The following is a 23560-nucleotide window of genomic DNA, read 5'->3' as shown; positions in this document are numbered from 1 at the left end:
TCATACCAACCAATAAAAATTAAGAAATGAAAAACTATTTGGCATTCAAATATGAAAAATCATGGAAATTCAAACAGTCTTCTATTGGCTTTACCCATTTACTGAAAAAGATACTAACAAGCACAGCTTATGAGCAGGTCCTACAATGACGCGTGCTTTCTATTTCTAGATTATTCATCTTCAACTTCTTACTACCTGCCTCCATTTCTCCAAACACAACTTACTTGCTGTATCCAACATCGTGAATTAGTTGGCCTGCTGCTAATACAGGTATAACTGAGAGCAAAGGTTATATTTTTATTCCAGTCACCACAAAACAGGAGAAACAATATTACCATTGGAGGTGTGCAGGCTTGATGATAGGTGATTACCCACCTTTACTTTTCTCAGCCCTTCCCATGTCTTAGTCTGGGCACAGTTCATCAGCGACTCCTCTACTTTTGCTAGCCAGCTCGTCATGTCATTAATACATTTCTCCACCTGGGTACTCTGAGCAGTGAAATCTTTCAAGGTTCCTTTGGCTTCTTCAGTGATTTCTTTGGCATGCTCCAGTTTCTGCCTGAGGTCTGCTTCTATAAACTAAACATAAAGTAAGATTTCATTAAAAATCTGTGAAGACCAGAACATTCTTTCTGTGGGAAATCTGTTCGTATGCAGCTTGATTGTAAAAAGCACGTAAGCCTAACCTGGGATGCTAATTCAACTCTTCTAAGAAGGGAAATCAGTGTGTACAAGTGGTCAAACACTGTAAGTGACAGGAACGTGGAAACAGTGGCAGTTGACCCTGGATGCTAGAGCGGCAGTTCGGTGGAGATCCAAGGAATACGTAAGATCGGTTTTCAAAAGCAGAGTTCAACCTACGCAGTTACCACGGTGGTTACCAAAACCCTGCTCTTACTTCTTCCTGGGAAACACGCACACATTTTATCCCCTGATGTAACCACTACTTTGAACAAACACCACCGCAAGATTTTATCATAAAGCGATTTTATTTCTGCCTCCCACTTTAATGTGTTTAGTGAGGCTGCTTCTTCTCTCCTCCTAAAAGATTTGTTTTGGGAGGGCTCCTGACTTCTCTGGCCCTGCAGATAACAAAAGGACTTATAAAATCATGATAAATTGCAAAATGGTTTCAATTCCACAATTAAAACATCTAGGCCCATTTAATAATCAAAACTCTGAACTTAAAGGTAAGGCTTTTTTCTTATCCCCAGCTCAGATCTGCTACAAAAAGGAAGCCCGTATGAAGAAAAGAGCCAAGTGCCTCTTTGTCTTTCTTTATTTCTATTCCCACACGTCCTATAGCTTCTGACCCGTAAAGGCCTGGACCAGCAGGAGGTGGGGGAGGGGCTCTGAAATTTTTGAGAACTATTATGTGCTGTTATCTGTGCTCCTTAGGCCTGGTGACATTTCACATTCTCTCCTGTCACAGGCCTTAGATTATGGGGTTTTCTGAGACTCCCTTCACCTCGAGGGACCTCCCACTGGCATTGCCGGCATGCCAGCAGTGCTCTCCTGTTTCTCCTTCCACAGCCTGTAGGCAGCTCTGCTTCTCGCTGCTGAGACTCATTCCCCTCCAGAAAGCCTTCCTAGAGAACCTGAGATACCCAACACCGATGCCTTCTCCTTGTCTTTCCTCTGATAATTCACTTCTGGGCCAGGGGCCCACTCTGGCATTCATACCAGATGATTCTAAGATGCACGCCACCCAAAACAATCAATTCTTTTGGCAAAAGCATCAACAGTGAGTCAGCCCGTCTTTCACCCATAAAGTCTCTCAGGGGAGTCAGAGAGGAGACTCCAGGGTCCACCAGCTGCAGGGGCACGTCATTCTCTCCAGAAGGTACCACTGAAACTCTTCTCCTGATTGTGAGGTAAGGAACAGGTGCCCCAACACCTCTTCATTGAGTCCGTGTGAGGGACAGGGGGTTATGAGAGTCACAGTACAACAGTAGCTCTCTCCCCAAACCCTGCCGCCATCTTTACTCTGCGAGAGGCCACCTGTTGCCCATTTGTATCCATGACACAGGCGACAGGCACAAGCACTCCTTTCTCGTTTCCTGGATGATTAACACCCTTTGCTTCTTCTTGCTTCAAGTGAAATTCTAACATTCTGGTGTGTGTGTATCATCCACCGATGATACTAAGTGGCAGATGCACAGTCTCAGGTCAGAGAGAATGTATAAACATGCAAGATACAGGGGTTAGCAAGAGGGAGTGAAGGACAAAGGCCCAACAGGAAGAAGGAAAAGGTAGAGAAAACCCATGAGGGCAGCAAGAAATGCACGGCTTAAAGTAAGGCAGCGGACACTAAGCTTGGAGCTTGAGGTGCTAGCTGCCCAAAGAGCACCCCCGCACTGGTCGTTCCCAGAGCTCCCCCAACGTAGTCCAGGCTTGCTGGTCAGAGCGGGTCTAGCCTGCCTGCCCCGTGCGCCCCGTGGGTCTGTGCCGTCCGCGAGTCCTCAAATGAGGTTTGCAACAGTGATTTTGCCAAACCCGATCACCGACTAAATGAATTAGAAAAATATCAGTATTCATAAGTGTGCTTTCTGTTCTGGTACAGACAGAAAACGGTCCGTGAGGCAAGCTGGATGATAATACTTCCAAAATTTAGTAAGGAAAAGGAGAACTAATCTTATTATACTTGTCTTAGAAATCTGCTACTAATACTAGCACAAGGAGTTCTAAAGATGTTAATGTTTTAACCCACTATATGGTAAGATCCACATGATTGCTTAAAATGATGATGATAATAATAATGAGAATATATGCATAGGTATTATATATAATACATAACATTTATTTATTGTTGTTATATGTCAGTTATATTAGAGATTATATTTGAGATAATCTAGTATGTAGTACTTATTACAAACCCGAGTACTTACCTGAAGATCTGGTGGAGTTTCTGGATTTTTAGTTAATTCTTTAAGATCATTAACTTTGCAGTGAAGTTCTTCCAGTCTCAAGGCTTTGTTTTTAACTTCAGTCTGCCAAAATAAAAGACAAAGAGAAAAAGCACAACTTGTGCAAACCTGGACATATTACATTTGGCACTTAATAACTCCAAGAGTTAACCCAACTTCAAGCCAGAGTTAAAAAAAAAAAAAAATCTCTGATTTTCTGAGGACTCATTATTTATGCATGTGGAAAAATGTCATCATTAACTTTTACTTCGAACACGAGGGAGTGTGTGGAACTTTCTTCCCACTGTCCTTTATTGGGCGGCGGGGGGAAGCTCCTGGAAAAAATTAAACACTAACTAAAAAAGTCTTGAGTCAGTGGGGATTTTCAGTAACCGTCATTTATACATTAGCATTAATATCACTGGCTACCATGGCAGCATTGCACTTCTGAGGAAGCATTTCAAAGCAAATACACATTAGGAATGCCTCATTACTGTAGGCTATACGTAATACATCAGAAATGTTTCAAATAAAAATTTAAGATATTTTTATTGTAAATAAAAACCTTTTTAAAATTTTTTTGGGGGGGCTATTGATTGATTGATTTCACCAACACTAACACAAAACAAAGAAAAGTAGAACAAAGAATCATTACTGAACAAATTAGATGCTTGTAAACTTCATTATTTATTTGGGGCCACAAAGCACCACTTGATAAAGCATCCCTCTCAACTTAAATACAGCATTTTGGTTCTTGATGGACACTAACAAAGGTCTTGAGCCTCATTCCAGAAAGTGATTTACTTACCCGGTGAGATGTGATGAACTAAGTGCCGGTGCCCCTGGCTTCCTCCAGGAGCGGCTGAACAACTGAAGGTTTACACATACACATGTACATGCTTTATTTTTGAGTTGCAGCAGCAATGCACAGTCAGGCCCTGGGCCGAATCCGGTCCGCTCGTGTTACTGATTGCTGTACCACACAGGTGGTCGGTACCATAAAGAAACCCACCTCTGTGAGTGACTAAACCTAGACGTGAATGTGGGGTTGATGCTCACTGGCTTTCTGGATCCCAAAGATCAGCAGTAGGTGGGCAGTGTGTGCCGATTAACCAACCAGTTCCTCCCCTCCCAAAAAAAAGACCCTGCCTTGCAGCATTGACCAGCATTCTGAGCTACACATGATGTCACCACCCACAGGGTGGAAAGCACTGCTGTGCCCCAGAGCCTTTACATTCCCACTGTGCAGATCAAGTGGATACCTACAGCTCAAGAGCCTAGATAATAGCTGTATGTAGAGTAGAAATTGAAAATGGTAAGTTTTAAGTAACTATTAGCTTGATTTTTAATATCATTTAATTGTCAGTTAATTTTCAATAATGGCTATGTTTAACACTGGCTTGCAAATGTCTTTAAAATTGAATAATTGACTTTTGAGAGCTGGTAGGACCTATTCTGGCAGGTACTGCTGTTCTGAGTTGTAATGTTAATTTAACATCAAAGAGAACTTAAGAGACCGCAGTATCCCTCTCCTGATTGCATTTTCAGTCTGGTTAATTTCCTCGACTTCTGTTTGCCCTTAGAAATAGGCTTTTGGGGGTGCCTGGGTGGCTCAGTAGGTTAAGCCTCTGCCTTCGGCTCAGGTCATGATCTCATGGTCCTGGGATTGAGTCCCGCATTGGGCTCTCTGCTCAGCAGGGAGCCTGCTTTCCCCTCTCTCTCTGCCTGCCTCTCTGCCTACTTGTGATCTCTCTCTGTCAAATAAGTAATAAAATCTTAAAAAAAAAAAAAAAAAGAAAAAGAAATAGGCATTTGATTTAAAAATCTCTAGAAAGTTTTTTGGATCAAAGGTAGATAATGCAGGCATAGAGTTGATTCCCCTACATTTTTTCAGACTGCAGTCTGAAATCTGTCTTGATACGTGTCTTGCAGTCACGTATCTGTCTTGTTCCATTTGAGTGCTGGGCACAGTCCTGAACACCCGGGCATGCAGTGGTGACTAATCTGTGCCCTCGTGGAGAGTAGTGATTATATGCTTTATGAAACAAGTTATCTCCTGTCACCGTTTCCTCGTATCCACTTCATTTTTCATCCCAGCCTAACTACAACGGCACATTTTGCATACAGAGTGCAAATGTAAATAAAATAAATGCCACAAGTACAGGGACTTTATCTGTCTTACCGGTTATTCTCAGGGTCTACCACAGTGCCTGGCATACTTTAGGTGCTTATTAAGAATCTGATGAATGAATAAATAAATGAATGCAAGAAATGGAAATAAAAAGTTTAAAATAACCTGATGACAAGAACTTTAAAAGGCCAGTTTCTGGGGAAACCTGTCACACTCTGGTCTCCAGTTTTCTCCCATTTCCGAAGAGGAAGTAGAAGAACCTAGCACCTAAGGTTAAGTGTTTGGCACATGGTAAGTACTCAGTAAACATTTTGTTTGAGTGAAAAAAAAAAAAAACAAAACCCAAATGCCTCTAAATATTACTAAATGACAAACAACTTCAACATGGTTTTATAGTAGGAAGGCGTAATAGTCTTAGCTGAATGGAAAGTGGGAAGAATACAGATTTATGGACTTTCACTTTTCTACTAATATTTTAAGTACAGAGCCCCAACTAAGAAGTGATAAAAATGGGAGGAATAAGTCTTAACCATTGCCTATTCAACTCTCAGGTAAATAGCCAAAGATAGTTAAGACTTCGGTAGCATACATACGTGTCTCTGAAAGAAAGAATTTTAACAAAAAGGATACAACTTTCTCATATTCTGGTTAATGAGCTCACCAGCTCACAAAAGTAGACATAGTCAGTTTACCTCAAATTCCTTAAGGACTTCTTCTGCTCTGACGCTGTTATTCAGGTGGCTGATGCTTTCGGCCAACTGTGGAACGGAACTATTGGACCATCCATCAATTTCCTCTTTACTTGAAAGTACATCAGCCCAAATGGTCAGGCTTACCCTCAGCCTATCCATGTTCTCCTCAATTTTCTCTGACATCTGGGATGGAAAACAGAAGCCACACCATTATTCATCTGGGGCTTTAAGGTGTTTCTTTCCCCACCCAAGTACTAACAATGTTGATGCTGCCTTAATCAAAAAATTATATTCTCACTGGAAAACGATGTTTTACAAAAATTTGTAAGGGAATTAGTGCATTTGACTCAAGCAAATGCTAACCGCTACTAAATTGTTTCTGTCATTGGGAGAAGAGACCAAATTTCTGAGACATTTGATTTTCATTTGTAAATTGGGAAATTAAGAGCAGGTCTATTGGAGTCAACTGTAACATACTCTGAAGTTGAGTTGTATAGGACAGACACCCACCAAGGGGAGTGTTGGGTTTATTTTTAAAAGTAACACGGCAAGCACTTTTTATTTGTAAGGCTGAAACATAAAAACATAAAAATGGGCATTAATTAGACCTGAATATATTTATAGAATAAATAAATACATAAGATATCAACCAACTTTGTAGGTTTAAAGTAAAGCGTTAGTATTTAATAGTCTTCCTGTAATAAGAATGTTCTTTTAAAAGTGGAAGCGGGTAAGGTTTTCTGCAGTCCCCAGATTATTAGATTACAGTGCATAATTATCAATGTCTAACTTTAGTAATTCAGTTTATGTAACTTAACCTCCAGTAATAGAGCGCAGGTTAACAGGAGGGCAACCGAATCACTGGATTTTTGAGCTGGATGCTACATAAAATATGTATGGCTTGAGATGTGGAGCTCCAGAGAGATCGAGTGACTTGTTCTTCTGTCCCATAGCTAGAAAATGACAGAGCAAGAACTAAAACCCAAGGATGTAGACTACAAGTCTCATGTTTTTCAATGCAAAATTATAATCTTATAGCCCCAAATTATTACACATTATAGTTTCATATTCTGTAGGATACTTATAAATTATTCTTTAATTTTTATCCATAATCCTAGAGTTTTGGGAAAAAATATTTAGAGTTATAAATTTGTTGTAATTGAAGCTACCAAGTGAAATTTGAGAAAATCTGCCACTAAGTTTTTGTTTTGTTTTGCTTTGTTTTGTTTTAAGAGGTGGAGGAGGAAGGCGTGGGGAAGAGAGAGTCTTAACCAGGCTCTACCGTGCCCAGTGCAGAGCCCAACCCAGCCATGATCACAGGACCCTGAGATCATGACCTGAGCAGAAATCAAGAGTCTGATGCTTAACTGACTGAGCCACCCAGGCGCCCCTGAAAATCTGCCACAAAATTTTAAGAAAATAAAGCAAACAACATTTTTTTTATTAATTCTAAACTTTATGTGAATACTGTTTTTCTTCAAAATATAATTTTGCACATTAGCATTAAAAGTTAAAAATGAGGGACACCTTGGTGGCTCAGTCGGTTAAGCATCTGCCTTCAGTTAAGCGTCTGCCTTTGGCTCAGGTCATGATCCCAGAGTCCTGGGATCAAGCCCCTGGGATCAAGCCCCACTCAGCTGGGAGTCTGCTTCTCCCTCTCCCCCTGATTGTGCTGGTTCTCTCTCTCAAATAAATAAAATCTTTAAAAAAAAAATTTCGAAAAGCTAAAAATGGAATTCACATCCTTAAATAATCCTTTACCCAAAAAATAGTGACTGACAAATGTGACTATGTAAACTGTTCATACAATTCAGGTGGATTATCTTACATCCAGCCATCTGTCCACAGTGCTCTCCATGTCTGTTTTCACCAAGATGAAATCACTACTGTGAATTTTTTTCAGCTCGGATAACAACTGTTTTCCTTTACTGGTAAAATTATCCAATTCTTTCTGTTTATTACACATTTCGTTCTTGACGGTTTCATGCTGTGGACATAAATGTTTCCTTAATTAATAAAATAATCAGTGATAAGTCAGTCATTCAATACCATTTGCCTCTAAGAAATGTACTTCATGGTTGACCTTATGCAGAAACCAGTGATATTAATGAACTATACATTTTTTTGGATTGCTAAAATCCTAGGATATCGGTATTCCTAAAAAAAAAAATTATATGTGAAAATCAGATCTACTAAGCAGTCTACTAAAATAAATACATTTTGAATTATTACCTTGGATAAAGCCCATCGAAGATCTTCCTGATCTTTTATAGTATTTCTGGTTGCAATCACATTGCTGGCATTTTCTAGGACTTTAGATACAGCCGACTTCAAGTTCTGATATTCCCTCATTAAGTCAATAAGTCCACAGCACTGACCCTGGCTATAGTAATCAAAGAAAAGGTATCATTTATTATCATGTATGAAAGGTAAGTGTTCCCTATGACTGGACCTGATATGTAACTATGTAAATTTATTCTCAGATGGATGCTGGAATCAAGAGGAAGCCATATTTCTACCTACTGAGATGAAGAGTGCCGTCAAGTCAACTTAACTCTAGCATCCAAATTGCTCTCCAAGAGAAAAGAATGCACACATTAAAACAAAATCTGTGACCTCAGTGACAAGAAAAATATATATTCTTGACAACTAAAACTTATGTAGATGTCAACAAATTTTTGCTTTTCAATTTTTTCACTATTTAACTACATCATAATGGTATATATTAAGGGGAAGCAAAACAAACAAACCAAACCAACAAACAAAAAACCGCTGCTAAATAAGTAAAATACACACGAGGATTTTTTTCCCATTTTCAATGACACAAATTTTCATTGAATATGAATCCCCCGAAACTGTCAAACAAAGAAGATGGTCTGTTTATAAGCATAAAATGTCCGTGGGCACAAGCAATTCCACACATAAGAATTTTTCCAAAGAAAAAGATGTGCACAAGATTTATGTAAAATTATACTCCTTACACCAATATTTATAATAGGAGGAAAAAAATAGAAATAGCCCAAATGTTAAAAAAAATAGGCTAATAATTGAATAAACTCTGATACCTTCTTATAACTGAATACTGTACAATCTCTAACGAATCACAATTTAAGAGAATGTTCAATAACATGGGGTAGATTTTTACAACATTGTTAAATTTTTAGAAGCTCACATTAATAATCTACAGTGTGTCATAAAAACTATGTACACATGGAAAATGGAACATGAATGTTTATAGGTGCTTCTTTTTATCGTCATCCAAACTGGAAAGAACTCGAATATCTATCAACTGGTGAATGAATAAACTGCAGTATGCCTATTAAATGGAATACAATTTGACTATAAATACAATTTGACTACATAACAATGTCTAGTGTGTTGAGTAAAAGAAGTTGTTTACCCAAATGCAGTAAAAACTTATGTATACACAAAAAACTGAACATTTATAGATGCTTTATTTATAATATACAAGCTGGAAAAAATCCATTTGTATGTGATTCCGAAAAGACAATACTACAGAGACAGAAAACTTATCAAAGGTTGCCAGGGGCTAGGAGCGGGGGAGGGGCTGACTACAATGAGATGATGTTTTTTCAGGAGGTGGAATGATTATATGAGATTTGATAGTTGTAATAGTTACTCATTAACTACATGTGTGTACTCATTAACTATGTGTATGTACTCATTAACTAGATGTAATAGTTACTCATTAACTATGTGTGTGTACTCATTAACTAGATGTGCATTAAACTCATACAGTTTAAGGGCATACACTAAACAGGATGAATTTTACTATATGCAAATCATACCTTAATGACAAATAAGTACAACAAAATCAAAAAAAGAAACTCAAAAGTTTTAAGTCTCATTGGTTAGCACCTTATAACTGTTGACAGCTCCTGCTTTCCCCCGGTGAATTACACCTGTCATTGTCATCTCAACAACTTCCACAACAAAATTCTGCATGACTAACTTTCTAATGGTACTAAAGAGACACAGAATACAGAAGTGGCAAAAGGTATTCAAATCTTGATCACACCAATGCAAATCAACAGAGAACAGCCCAGTGCCACAAGATAGAAAGTTTAAAAAAAAAAAAAAAAGCCATTTTTTTTTTTTACTTACTTTTCATGAATTAGTTTTTTGGTATCAGCCCAGGTAACCTCTAAGCGGTTTACCTCCTTATCGACTTCAGATGCAAAGGCTACATCTTTCTGGGCAATTTGTTTAGCTTTGTCTTTTAGCCAACATAGTTCATGCTCATGAGAATTCAATTCATCTTCTAACTGATTAAAGACTCTCAATCTGTGAATTAAAACATTTTATTATTAATTTACCAAAGGTAAGGACTAATATTTCTTCTCCATAAAGCATGCCTATAGGTATCTAGAAAAACTTTCAACACAACAATTGCATTAATGTATAGCAACTGTGAAAGACACTTTAAAAATGAACTTTTCAGAACTACAGACTATACCTTGGGAAAATTTAAAGTCATTCTAACCATTCATCTTCAACTTTCCATTAAGTTTGTATTCTTTTTCTATTTTGATTTCAGGTTATAAGACTTTTAAGACTAGGGCTGAGCTTGTAGGCAAAGCAGGTAAGTATTTATTAAAAGATCTTTAGTAAAAAGGCCTTCCGTGTCCCAAAGTCCAATTCATGTAAAATAATAATATTTAAGGGTACGCTGTTTCATTTAAAATAAAAATAATTGGGATGCCTGGGCAGCTCAGTCAGTTAAGCAGCTGCCTTCAGCTCAGGTCATTATCCCAGGGTACTGGGATCAAGTCCTACACTGGGCTCCTTCCTCCAAAGGGAGCCTGCTGCTCTTTTTGCCTCTGTCTGCCACTCTGCCTGCTTGTGCACTCTCTCGCTCTCTCTTTGACAAATAAATAAATAAATAAGTAAAACCTTTAAAATTAAAATAAAATAAAAAAATTTTTTTTGTCCCTAATATACTAATATTTGAGTACTCATAAAAAGTGGTCCTATAGAGGCAGCCATGCACTCATGCATTCTTGCTCTTGGGTTTATAAAGTGAATATCCATGCATGATTCCATTGAATTCCAAAACGAAGTGGTTAGGAGCACACACTAGCATGATCTGCACCTTATAAGAAAACAAATGATTTGCCCGAATGCACACAGTGATGCGTAAGTACAGGGGGCTTTAATAAATCCATCAACTGAACGCAACATTTTCCATCACCTCTGCGTGGCTTTGGTGAGTTCAGTGTTAGGTGTGTGGATGTGGCTCTTGAGCCCAACCTGGACCTTCTTCTCCAGCAATGTCAGGATCTCCTGCCTGCTTGGCTGAATCGAGCCAGCAAAGCTGTTTGTTCCTTTGCCATGTTTGGTTCCTCTTTTTGTCTTTACTCTGGAGGCTACGTTTCCTCCTCAAATCTTACTCCTTTTTGTTAGTTTACTGTTAAGCTGGTGAGCCTAGTGCTCAAAAGGCACGAAACCTCAAGAGCCATTACGATCTGACGGTAAGCCTTTGCTAAGTGCTTAATTCCAATTAAAAAGAGGCAAATGACAATGGTCTTGCATGTCAACAAAATCCTTCTCAATTGTGGACACTTTGGTTTGACAGCATTTCAGCTGTTTCCTTGCCCCCTGAAAAAATGGAAGACAAACATCCCTGAGAACACAAAAGGGGAGAAAGTTCTATTAAGGAGGAAAAACAAGATTGGGAAGAAGGCTATAGTATTAGAGGAAAAAAAAAATCACTTCCAAATGTACAGCAGGAAAATACCCATCACCTCTTAGCTTCTCTATCAAACGCACTGACAAAACCCCAACTTTGCTTAAAGCCACTCGTCTGCCTTTGCCACACCTCTGAGCAAACCGGTGCAGGCGGCTGCTGAAAATGACTCTGGCCAGCGGACTGGTTTCACTTCAAGTGAAGGAATGGGAATCTCAGACGGCAGCTTTATGACCTTACCAAGGTCCAGGGATATCATTTCCATTTCCTGTCTTGCAAAAGAACCATTTTATGCCATTTTCTCTCTGCCAGTATCCTGTCATTCACTCTCATCTGAGGAGCCTGCTCGGTCTTTCTGAGGGTCTGGCAGCACCGGGAAGGAATTCCCTCCTGCTGTCACCACCAGGACCACAGAGCTACTCAGATCACCCGCTCTCGCCTCTGCCTTCGTTCGTACTCCAGACGACCAGGCCCTTCTCCTAACAGCGAAACATTGCTTAAACATAGATAATATGATCTCTATTGTCTGTTACAGATAAGATCTTAGCACGGCTTATATAGATAAAGCCCTTGGGAAAATCCTTCAGGAAACCAAAAAAATATTAGTACTTCTTTTTTTTTTTTTTTAAGATTTTATTTATTTATTTGACAGACAGATCACAAGTAGGCAGAGAGGCAGGCAGAGAGAGAGGAGGAAGCAGGCTCCCCGCTGAGCAGAGAGCCAGATGCCGGGTTTGATCCCAGGACCCTGAGATCATGACCTGAGCCGTAGGCAGAGGCTTTACCCCACTGAGCCACCCAGGCGCCCCATATTAGTACTTCTTAAGTGTTCAGTTAGTCATTAATTTCATCCTCAAAATATTAAAAGAAGTTGCTAAATATGACACCATCAAAGCATTGCCGTTAACTCTATAGCAAATAAAAAGTCGACGGAACAACAGGTTCCAGTCGTTTCTTTTTACCTCTGCTGAAGAGCCTGGCGGGTAAGCTCCTTCAGTCTCTCTTTGTCTGTCCTTTCTTCAATGTCCTCGATGCTTCTCAGCAACTCCTCTTTCTGGTCTTGGAATGCTTTCTTCAGTATGGCCAGGGCATCTGCCTCGCTCTGCTTCATTCCCAGAAGGTTCTGGATTCGCTCTAATTCAGAACAGAGGTGATCAGCTGTCGTCCGGCAGGATGTCCTTTGCTCAGAATTTCCGCTTTTAAGATGGTACTGAGCTTTGGCCAGAACGCTGTCAAGGCTGATGGCCGCGGATTCCAGCGCTTTAGCGTCTTGAATGGCATGATTTAAGTCCTTTTCCAATAAATCGGACTGTTTCCTACTCATCCTGTCCGTTGCTTCCACCGTGTGTCTCAGCCGGTGGAGAACCCCCGACAGCGAGGCGTGGCTCTGCAGGAATTCCGCCAACTGGGACAGAGCGAGCTGCCGCCTTTCGACGACCTGGCTGGCCTCCTCGAACAGCTGGAAGCAGTCCTCTGCCTTGCCCTGGAGGACAGGGAGGTTCTCAGCTCGACCCAGAGCACCCAGCTTGACGAGGTGATCCCGCAGACTGTGCAGTTCTCCCTTTTTGCTCTCGACTTCTGCCGTGTGGTCCTGGAAGGGAAGAGCGGGTCACTGAGTCCTCGGATACACCGTGGCTAAGGACACAGACACATTCACAGTCTGTCATGTCGAGATCCATTTTCAGTGCAATGGATGCTGTAGGCTTTAAAGGTCATCGGTGGTGAATCTTTTTTAAGAAACGGTCTTAGAGTTTTCTGTTTTCTTGTCTATATATTTCACATAAAACACAACTCTGACTTGGAACTAATTCATTGCATGAAAGAGAATGTCTTTATGAATAGAAATTGTAGAAGGAAATCTTATATAAATACATACATATATATGTATAATGTGGAAGATTTAAAATACATTTGTATACATAGTTAAAGTTTGTTATTCTAGTATAAATAATATGTCATTCCCCAATACTCTATTATATATAATAGTATTATATATATATCAGCAACATATTCTCTCTAACTCTATCCATCTATCTATATATCTCAGCAAAAAGCAAATCACAGGCCCCAAATGGAGTCGCTTATGGTAGGTCAGGTCACCAAACTGGTCCTTCATACCTAACCTAATTGCAGTTTCAGAATCCTCCAGAAATACAGCATTAGCTTGTCAGTCAGGAATTTTCTGGTCAGTACGGATAAGGTAATCTGTCACAGAGGCCCTCCCCCCCCCAAACCCCGCCAAGATAAGTCCCCATTCTTACCCCAAAGGGAAAGTGGCCTTGCCTAAAATGATCCTTTCTTTTCTTTTACTAATAACTTCCGTGCCTCACTCTCCTTTAACGAAAACTTGACATTTTTTACAACCCCCTGAGCTCCTTTCTATTTGCTAGATAAGATACTGCTTGATTCACAAATCACTTCGTAAAGCCAATTAAATCTTCAAATTTACTCAGTAAATTTGTGCTTTTTAACAATACCATATATATACAAATATATATACCTATATTCTCAATACTATATATTATATTACTATCTATCTATATAAAAGATACTGAAGTTTGGAAATTTTAAGTATATATGCAATAATGTTAATTTTAACAGCTTGTAGGGAAGGAGCCTAGGAATAGATGGGCATCAGCCTCTCTTCAGAGGCAGTGCGTGAGGCAGATGAACACAGGTTTTAGCTGCCTCCTGTAAAGAAACAAAAATGAACTCATCGAGACCGTTGTGTGGGCAATGTAACTTGCTCAGAATAAATCAGGTTCGAAATCTCTCAGAGCATTGCTAACAATCTCAGCATGCTTCCCATTAAAGAGAAATTATCACCCCACTTAATCTTGAACACAATGGCCTTAAATGCCCCTTCTTTGACCATTAAACTCTAGAAAGAAGCTTTGAGCATTTACTTCAGAAAATTTACAATTCGTTCTCTGTGCTTTTGAGACACAAATCTTTTTCAAAGCTTCTGTACAGTTACCACCCAAGAGTAAGTTTGTAAAGCATGGGGGTCATCCTTTTGAAACCAACACACTGAGTGAACAAATGCTTGACCGATTTACCCTAAGAAAACTCTGGTTGACCTGATTTATGAGCTTGTTTTGTACACGTTCGGCGAGTACTGATAAGCTAAGAGGAGAGCAAGCAGGGAAGAACCTTTGCAGTCGTGCAGAAAGGACCAAAAGTGAATGAGAGTGACCCTGCGATGATACCCCCATAGGGTCCTCCAGCTCATCATGCTTACACGGCCTTTTAATGAAAGTGTGTCCCGTGGCAAGACACAAACTACTTGAGATCATAAAGATACGAGAAAGTACTATTTCTTTTGGTAAAACCAATCAGCAAGCCTAGGGCAGAGTGAGCACTCTATAAATATTAAATGTTTTATCATTAAATATTGTCTTAAGTTTATTACGTAGCTTATCTCCAACTACCCCAACACTTGATTTAAATGTTATTTTTTAATGTCAGAATAGATATTATGCATGATCTATAAATAAGGAAAATAAATCATGAATTTTAAGTAACTTCTGAGCTAAACAGTAATTTAGTAAAATTGCATCATTAAAGCGTTGGAATTCCCTATTAGTTTTCAGCATTGGAACAAAACAAACCAAGAAGCTTAAAAACAAACAGTCTCATCACTTCACCCTAGAAATCACTCACTCCATTTCGAAAAAATAGTGTCTTAATGTGGTTGTCTAGTTCATGTGAAATGGTTTTATCGGCTTAATTTATCTGTGAACACACTGCTAGGACCCATAGGTCCCATTATTAAAACATCTGCATACGAATGCAAGGTTAAACTAGTGCAGAATGGCTGGGTTAAAAAAGTGCTTTCTTTATAATTCCAGAGCTCTTTTATGAATAAATTCTTCTTTTGATCTTAAAGTATGCCCTTTACCTTGTGCCGAGTAAATGCTGCCTGATGGTCCGTTATGCTTATCTCTGAAGTAGTTTGTAATTCACTGAGAAACAGCTTAATCCAGACAGAAAAGGAAAGCAGCAGTTCATCAAATTGCTGGTGCTCAGCAACCGCGGACTGAAGAAAAGTGATCCTACGGAGAGAAAGGTGTTAAAGTGGAAATGTCCCACAAGTTCACAGAAAAAATGACATGTTCGCTATTGCAATAACCTTAACTGAAGGCAAAAAAAAGATGTTGTCCTACATGAGCACACCGATGTTTTTGATGTCTTCTACTGCTCAAACCCTTGATTCTCCATTTCCCACATCTCACTTAGCATTACCACTGTCCCCAAGGTGGTCCCCTGAGCCATCTTTCATGCCCCTGGTTCTTTATCATCACAGCTAATCTGCATATACCGCCCCCGCAACACACACACACACACACACACACACACACACACACACACAGTAGAGTCTGTGTGCTCCTCCCCATTTCCACAAGCCCACCTGGGTCTAAATTGCTTCATCTCTAGCCTGGCCTCCTCCGTGGCCTCCTTCCTGCCATTGTCTCCACAGTCCACGCTCTAGTGGACTTACTAGAGACCACTAGAGAGACTAGGGGAGACCATTGTGTCTCCACAGTTCACTCTCTAGGTAATAGCCAGGAATGGCTTTAATGTAAGCAGGACAATGTCTGCCAAGCCTAACACGGAGGCAACTTCTTGCACATAGGAAGGCAAACCCAAAAGTCCTTATTGTGGCCGATGAGGGACCCCCCATAATCCACTCCTCCGACCTCATCTGACGCAGCCCTGTTCCACAACGCCGCTGCCTCCGTGGAGAATACCATGGGAGGCGAAATTTTAAATACCGTTTTTCTCCAGTATACAAACAGCTTGGGCAAAAATAAAACAAACACGAGCAACCCTACCCTCTTCAACATTTTTTCAGTTAGTTTGATCATTTTCCCTAATGGTGAGACAAAAATTGGCGACTGAGGTTCATCAGAAATGCTGATTTTTGAGCACGTGAGGGTTTTTTTTTTTAAATTTAAATTTCAGTATGGTTAACATACAGTGTTATGTTAGTTTCAGGTGTACAATACAGCAATTCAACAACTGTGTACCTTATCCGATGCTCAGCACAGTAAGCACATCTTAATCCTTTTCGTCTATTTCATCTATTTCACCCCTCCCCCCACACACCCCCCTTTAAGTTAAGAATCTGTTTTTTAGTTTGTCTCTTTTTTCTTTACTCGTTTGTTTTTCTTCTTAAATTCCACATATGAGTGAAATCATATGGTATTTGTCTTTCTCTGACTTATTTTGCTTAGCATGATACTCCCTAGATTCAATCATGTTGTTCCCAATGGCAAGAGTTCATTCTTTTTTATGGCTGAGTAATATTCCACTGTGTGTATGTGTGTGTGAGTGTGTGTGCGTGCGTGTACACCCCACCTCTTCTTTATCCGTTCATCTGTTGATGGACATTTGGGCTGCTCTCATAGCTTGACTATTGTAAATAATGCTGCAATGAACATGGGGGCAATATATCTTTTCAAATTAAAGTTTTCTCATTCTTTGGGTAAATACGCAGTAGTGGAATTATTAGATCATATGATAATTCTATTCTTAATTTCGTGAGGAACTGTTATCCATATTGGCTACACCAGTTTGCATTCCCACCAACAGTGTAAGAGGCTTCCCCTTTCTCTGCATCCTTGTCAACACCTGTTTTTCCCCTGTGTTGTTTAGCTGTTCTGACAGGTGTAAGACAACATCTCATTGTGGTTTTGATTTGCATTTCCCCAACGATGAGTGATGTTGAACATCTTTTCAAGTGTCTGTTAGCCATGTTCTTTGAAGAAATGTCTATTCATATCATCTGCCCATTTTTAAATTGGATTATTTGTTTTTTGGGTGATGGGTTTGTAGAAGTTTTTTCTATATTTTGAATACTAACTCTTTTTTTAAATTGAATACCGACCCTTTATTGGATATGTCATTTGCAAATATCTTCTGCCATTCAGTAGGTTGTCTTTTAGTTCTGTTGCTTGTTTCTTTTGCTGGGCATATTTATTTATTTATTTATTTATTTATTTATTTTTATTGGGTTATGTTAGTCACCATAAAATACATCATTAGTTTTTGATGCAGTGTTCCAAGATTCATTGTTTATATAAAACACCAAGTGGCTCCATGCAATACATGCCCTCCTTAATACCCACCACAAATAACAAAGTAATTTCTTTCCCTTCCATATTTTTTGAATAGCTCACTTAAGTAAAAGCAAAAAATCTCTGCTTTCTTAATTTATATGCTTACCATTAAAAAAATGAACAATATAAAAACATTCTTTTAAAAAAAACCCAACCTTTTGTTAATTATCTGTGGCAAATCTCTCCATCTCTCATCCAACTGTTCCAAATGTACTTTCATCGTTTTCACATCATCTTTGGAGGCCACTGAGAATAGTGATTCCTTCAGTTGCAAAAGGCTGCTATAGATTGAGGCCCGGGATACAACTTCATTCTGCAGCGCCTAAGAAAAACACAATACATTCTAGATCTCATCCCAGCATGATTGACTAAGAAGGACCATGTGACACAGGTGGCTGCTCTCCAAAGACTTTGCATTCTTGCAACACAGAGGTCATTGGGACCAGGCTTAAAGAGAGTTTTTATTACTTGATTTAGAGTGGATCTGCTTAACCTCTAATGAAACATTTAAAATACTACTGAGACCTGAATTAGTGTTCCAGAATCTGAATTCTATTAAGGTAGGCAACTTTAGAAGCTGTAGAATTTCTTTCAAGATGAACAAACTGTGTAGGTAAAGAGAATTAAAGGAAAGCTATTGCTAAAGAGAAACAGTGCATATTTAACAATAATAGAGATGCAATTCTGGGTACCAGAAATGTGGTCTCCTTCTTTATTTAGAGACTATATAAGGCCAAACTGGAGAGCTAAGGGCTCTCCATTTTGCTTTCGCACAATAGAATCACTTATTTTTAATCAGGCAATGAACTGTAAGGTGCTCTGAGCGCTGCATAAAATTTTCAGTCCCTATCTAATAAGATATAAAAGATAAACACCTATAGACAGCTAACAGCATAACATAGTATCAAATGGGATGATACTGTAGAATGACGCACAGTAGATGCTTGTCAGGGTGCTTTCTCCCCCTTCTTAAAGAGGCCACATGTGTGATATAAGCAAAGCTGCTGAAGGTTTCTGAAGAAGGGTCACACAGCCTATGGATGGCAGGAAGAGCTCCAAGTCAGGACAAAACACACAAAGCCAGAATATGGGGATGGACAAGAAATGTTCAGAACACAGTGGGAGGCAGCTTGGTGGACACTGGGCCCAGATGTAGATGTCACAGAGGCTTCAGCCTCCTCCACAACCCTTAACCTGTAGAGCACCTACTCTCTGTGTAGAGATGTGTAGGACTAGTTTTACATGGCCAGATAGCTTTGTGTCATTTTTCAGAAAAGGAGCTGTGACTTCCCCTCTTAGAACACTTCACAGTATATTTATAAAAAGATAAGAACTTTTTTTGGAAAGTGGCTGGTGGCTCAGTTGTTAAGCATCTGCCTTTGGCTTGGGTCATGATCCCGGGGTCCTGGGATCAAGTCCCACATTGGGCTCCCTTGTCTGTGGGGAGTCTGCTTCTCCCTCTCCCACTCCCCCTGCTTGTGTTCCCTCTCTGGCTGTGTCTCCTCTTTCTGTCAAATAAATAAATAATATATTTTTTAAAAAGATAAGAACTTTTTTCCTCAGTGTGGACTAAGGATGGCTTTTTATCCTCAGGGTAGGAAACAGTCACTGGGGGTTTCTGAGGAGCAACTTTTGGGGAGAGTACTGTAGAACGTCAGTGTGCAATGAACTAGAAAGTTGTTGAGAAGCAAGAATGTGGGAAACCCTTAAAGTCAAAGAAGGAAGAAATTTGAATTTGAACTTGCCTGTATTGACTGAAGTTCGCTCTCCACCTTGACTCTGTCTGCAGAAATGTCCATTTCTGGGGAACTGGCTATTTCTTCACACCGCTCTAACCAGGTTAAAAAGGTTGATAATTCTTTCTCCAGTCTAAAGAAAGCAGAAATGAGAGACAAATTTATCAAAATTACTATGCCAGAAAATGAAACCTTTCCAAATTTGAAGGTCCAACACTAACCATTGAGAATAATACAGTGTTGGTTCTTATTCCTAGATATGAAGGTAAAAAGAACATTCCCTTCACATTCATATGTATTTGTCACCTGTGTTTATATCTATGTCATAGGAAAGGTACGCATACATCCTCTCCATTTTAGGGGTCTTCACCTTCTGACACAGACCAAGATCTTCTCATATTAGACGCGTGAGTTGATGTGTTTTACATCTGGGATGATTATTTCCCAAAAGCTGGTCCAGAATTTCCTACTTAAGAGTGCCAGTTGAAATCCATACTGCCAACTTGGGAAGGAAGGCTGCCCACCTCTGCCAGTGGGCCAGCAGGGTCTCCAGCGCTGTCTGCCTCTCCTTGGCCCGAGTCCGTGTCTCCTCATACCTCTGCTGCAGGGCCGCTGCCTCCTGGACGGAGGAACCTCCGTTAGCCACCTTCTGGGCGCCGGCTGAGGTAGTGGCCACCACACTACTCAGTGCCTCCAGGGCTTGGCAGAGATCCTAATGGGAGGCCAAGAAAGCACAACATCAAGAAACAAGGCCGACAGTTCTTTTGAGACCCATCATCACTAAAAATTTTCCCTCAGTCCATGATCTTCTGCGAGACATAGTCAAAGTGAGGAGAGTTACTTCATGAATGCGGAAATCAAAAACGAAATGGAAAGGCTCTTCCCCAAATAAGAATTTACTGCTGTATATCAGAATAATTTCAACTTTCCTTTCATGATTCAGATCATTTGTGAAAATTATTATTCCTTCTATGCCAAATATGACTTTTTAAAAAACCTCTGTTTAATTTACAAGAGCTATATGAAGCATGCTATAACCTCTATAAAAATATATGGGGTGTGCCTGGGTGGCTCAGTGGGTTAAAGCCTCTGCCTTTGGCTCAGGTCGTAATCTCAGGGTCCTCAGATTGAGTCCCACATCGGGCTCTCTGCTCAGTGGGGAGCCTGCTTCCTCCTCTTTCTCTCTCTCTGCCTGCCTCTCTGCCTACTTGTGATATCTCTCTGTCGAATAAATAAAAATCTTAAAAATAAATAAATAAATAAATAAATACCATATATATATAGAGAGAGAGAGAGCGCGCGCACATTATGGCTGACATAGTTGCTATCAGGAATCAGTGATAATCATATCATCCTGTCTCAGGATGTGGCAGGTTCTATGTTACATCCATTTCATATAGTAACTCATTTAATCTTCATAAGAATCTTGACAGTTATGTTCTTTCATTATTCGCATTTTAGAGATCAGACAATCAAGGCAGAGAAAAATAACTTGCTTTACAAAATCTAAATACTAGAAAAAATAGTATCCTTTCTGGTACTCAATTATTAACTTAGTAAACTATTAAAAATAATTCCATGAAATTCAGTTTTCCCATCTTTCCTCAGGTTTTGGGTATTTAAAAAGAATTACCTAGGAGCACAAAAACACATTTTTTTAGAAGATTTTATTTATTTATTTAAGACAGAGGGAAAGAGAGGAAGAGAAAGAGCACAAGCGGGAGGAGCAGATGGAGAGGGAGAAGTAAACTCCCCACTGCCCACTGACCAGGGAGCCCAATGCAGGGCTCGATCCCAGGCCCCTGAGATCATGACCTGAGCCAAAGGCAGAAGCTTAACGGACTGAGCCACACAGCCCCCCCCCCATTCTTGTTGTAAGTATTCAAACCTATAAATTCCACTCCCCTTTCTAGATGTGCTTTTGTCAGCCCGTCGCTTTCTATCACTGCAGCCCCTTCCCTCAGCACACGTGCATATAGATAGGGGTAACAGAGATGTTTTTAAATTAGCACATTTCTTCTGGGTTTTTCTCTGCTCCTGAGTCTCCCTCTTTGCTTCTTTCCCTAAATTACACCAAAGGCATCTGTCGCTCTGTGAACACCCATCAATAGTCACTAGTTCAGGCAGCAGACCAAAAAAGGTAGCCATTGGTAAAAGGTTAGTGAGGACATATTCTTTGCACATCTGACTGTTGTGGGTTAAAAATCTAAAATCCGCCATTGCGCATGTATGTTTTTATGCACAATTAATTTTTTATAATACTCGCAACAAGTAACAGAATTTACTAAAGCTAAAATCAGAAAAAAAATCAAATCTTAAGTATGAGAAAGAAATGCTGTAAATGAATATTCCTTTAATATGCGTTTTTAATAAAAAGTTATTTGTAAACTTACACTTCTTGTGTTAGGCGAACATGTTTGATATATGTCATTCCTCAAGTAACATAAAAATCCTTTCAATTTTAACCATCATAAAAACATTTACTATGTTTTCAAGCAGGAATTATCAAATCGCTCTTACCATATGTTCTTGGAGGACTTTGTATGTTTCTGTGGCTGAAGAACATATTTTAAGTGGATCAGCAAGTTTGTCTTCAAATTCAGACACAGACTTCTGGATCTAAAACATCATTGAAATATAAAGATAATGGTGGGGAAAACGTATATTGAGGCAGAAAAAGTTACCAAGGAAGCAGCATGCTTATCTCTTTTGATAGCTTTCAATAAAATTATTAAAATACACATTTTTAAAAAAAAATCTAAAATCAGTGTATCCTATTATTTGAAAGGAATAGATAAGCCTTAATGCCTGTCTGAACACAATGGATAATGACATTTTTATATTCCCTCAAAAAAGGTATCACATGAATAATTAAAGGCTTAGTCATCATTGACAACTGGGTCAATGATTAGCAAATTGTGTCTTCCTTAGTTCACTATTTCTGGATTACTTACTGCATTTCATTATAAATGCAATAGGAAATAATACCTTTCGCATGCAAGGTCCCGTTCTTACCTTTCTAAGATTTTCCTCAAACTTTTGCTGCTGAGATAAATGTCCCAGGATTGTTGCTTCCAAACACTGTGCATGTTCCCGCAGCTCCTCCCAGTACCTTCTTATTTGTGTCAGCTTCGCTTTGATTCGAGCAGATTCTCCAGTGGTGACAAACTGAGCAAAAGACTGAGCTGCTTCTTCTAGGTCTGTAATGCTGCTCATCTTGCTTTCTATTTCCTGAATTGTGACCTAATAGTTAAAACAAGAAAAATGACAATATAGGCTGAGTAAGCTTGTCTTTCTGAAATAACAGATTCTCTACACAGAGAGAAAATCAGGAGAGGGCTTCTTAGCTGACATTTCAACACACTTGGACCATTAGAGACCAGCTAGGAACAAACACAGTAAGTTTCCAGACCTCATTTGGGGAGGAGAGATAATGCAGATAAATGTTGGAAAATATGAAGTGATGGTGGTCGTGTTCTGTGCATAAAGAATCAGAGAAAGACCTACCCCTGTTGCAGAGAAGTAAACAGGGAGATGTCCCTGTGTTTCATATTTTTCATTTTTGTATTTCATGTTTTACCAAACAAGAAGTATCTCTAAAGGTAAAGAGAATTCCTTGCTTATCCTCCGAGTCACGCCTTGTACCAGCGGATCTGGGAAGCAGTGTGTTCCAGTACCTCATAGAAATGCTAATGTTGACATTCGTTTAATTTTCCTCAAATGTAGCTGAGTGTTTCATCTTTACCAAACTAAAAGCTTGTCTGATTCCACTCTTGCAAAACCAGTCTTTTCAAATGTATTGTCTTTATGCCAGTCGTTTCCAAATTTGGAATAGTTAGGATCACCTGGCTGCCATCCTCAGGGAGTCTGGCTCAGCAGGTCTAAGGTGAGGCCAGGATTTTGCATTTCTAAAAAATACCCAGGCGATGCTAATCCTGCCCATGCTGCTCTGAACCACTGCTTCCTCATTAGTTGTGGGCACACAGTGAAGAAGCTACATAGTATCATTTCTATTTGGAGCAGGAGACACTGTATCTATCGGCCAACACATGAGAAGTACTGAAAGACACCAAGGATGTGTGTGGGCGGAAGGAGGCATGTCTGTCATAAACACAGAGGCTTATTTATGCATAAGAGAATAAAAATGATTTCTCTGAGAAAAAGAGCCAAATCTTCCAATCCAGTAAAGCCAAAAATTCAGACAAGTCTCAGTTACCTTACGGAAAAAAAAAAAAAAATGTGACTTATGTCTACATGAGACAACAT

The 23560-nt window shown here is 39.5% G+C and overlaps 1 protein-coding gene across 16 annotated transcripts in view; it reads right to left on the bottom strand.

Moving 5' to 3' along the window:
* SYNE1 (spectrin repeat containing nuclear envelope protein 1) overlaps nt 1–23560 on the bottom strand; it is a 464420-nt gene that overhangs the window by 249650 nt on the left and 191210 nt on the right. For all 16 annotated transcript variants that reach the window (XM_013056743.2, XM_013056751.2, XM_013056755.2 and 13 more), the window contains 13 exons: nt 22310–22537; nt 21815–21913; nt 19819–20006; nt 19304–19427; nt 17714–17880; nt 15338–15491; nt 12399–13027; nt 9855–10034; nt 7962–8112; nt 7558–7716; nt 5730–5912; nt 2889–2990; nt 376–579 (listed from right to left, as the gene is read on the bottom strand). In XM_013056743.2, the coding sequence (XP_012912197.1) occupies nt 376–579; nt 2889–2990; nt 5730–5912; nt 7558–7716; nt 7962–8112; nt 9855–10034; nt 12399–13027; nt 15338–15491; nt 17714–17880; nt 19304–19427; nt 19819–20006; nt 21815–21913; nt 22310–22537 (2568 nt within the window). The remainder of the gene's footprint in view (nt 1–375; nt 580–2888; nt 2991–5729; nt 5913–7557; nt 7717–7961; nt 8113–9854; nt 10035–12398; nt 13028–15337; nt 15492–17713; nt 17881–19303; nt 19428–19818; nt 20007–21814; nt 21914–22309; nt 22538–23560) is intronic.

Source organism: Mustela putorius, unplaced genomic scaffold, assembly GCF_011764305.1.
Source record: "Mustela putorius furo isolate JIRA1106 unplaced genomic scaffold, ASM1176430v1.1 tig00000450_pilon_pilon_pilon, whole genome shotgun sequence".
In the NCBI taxonomy this organism is placed as follows: Eukaryota; Metazoa; Chordata; class Mammalia; order Carnivora; family Mustelidae; genus Mustela; species Mustela putorius.
The sequence above is the reverse complement of the archived record's forward strand: the minus strand, read 5'-3'. Positions and strand labels throughout refer to the sequence as shown.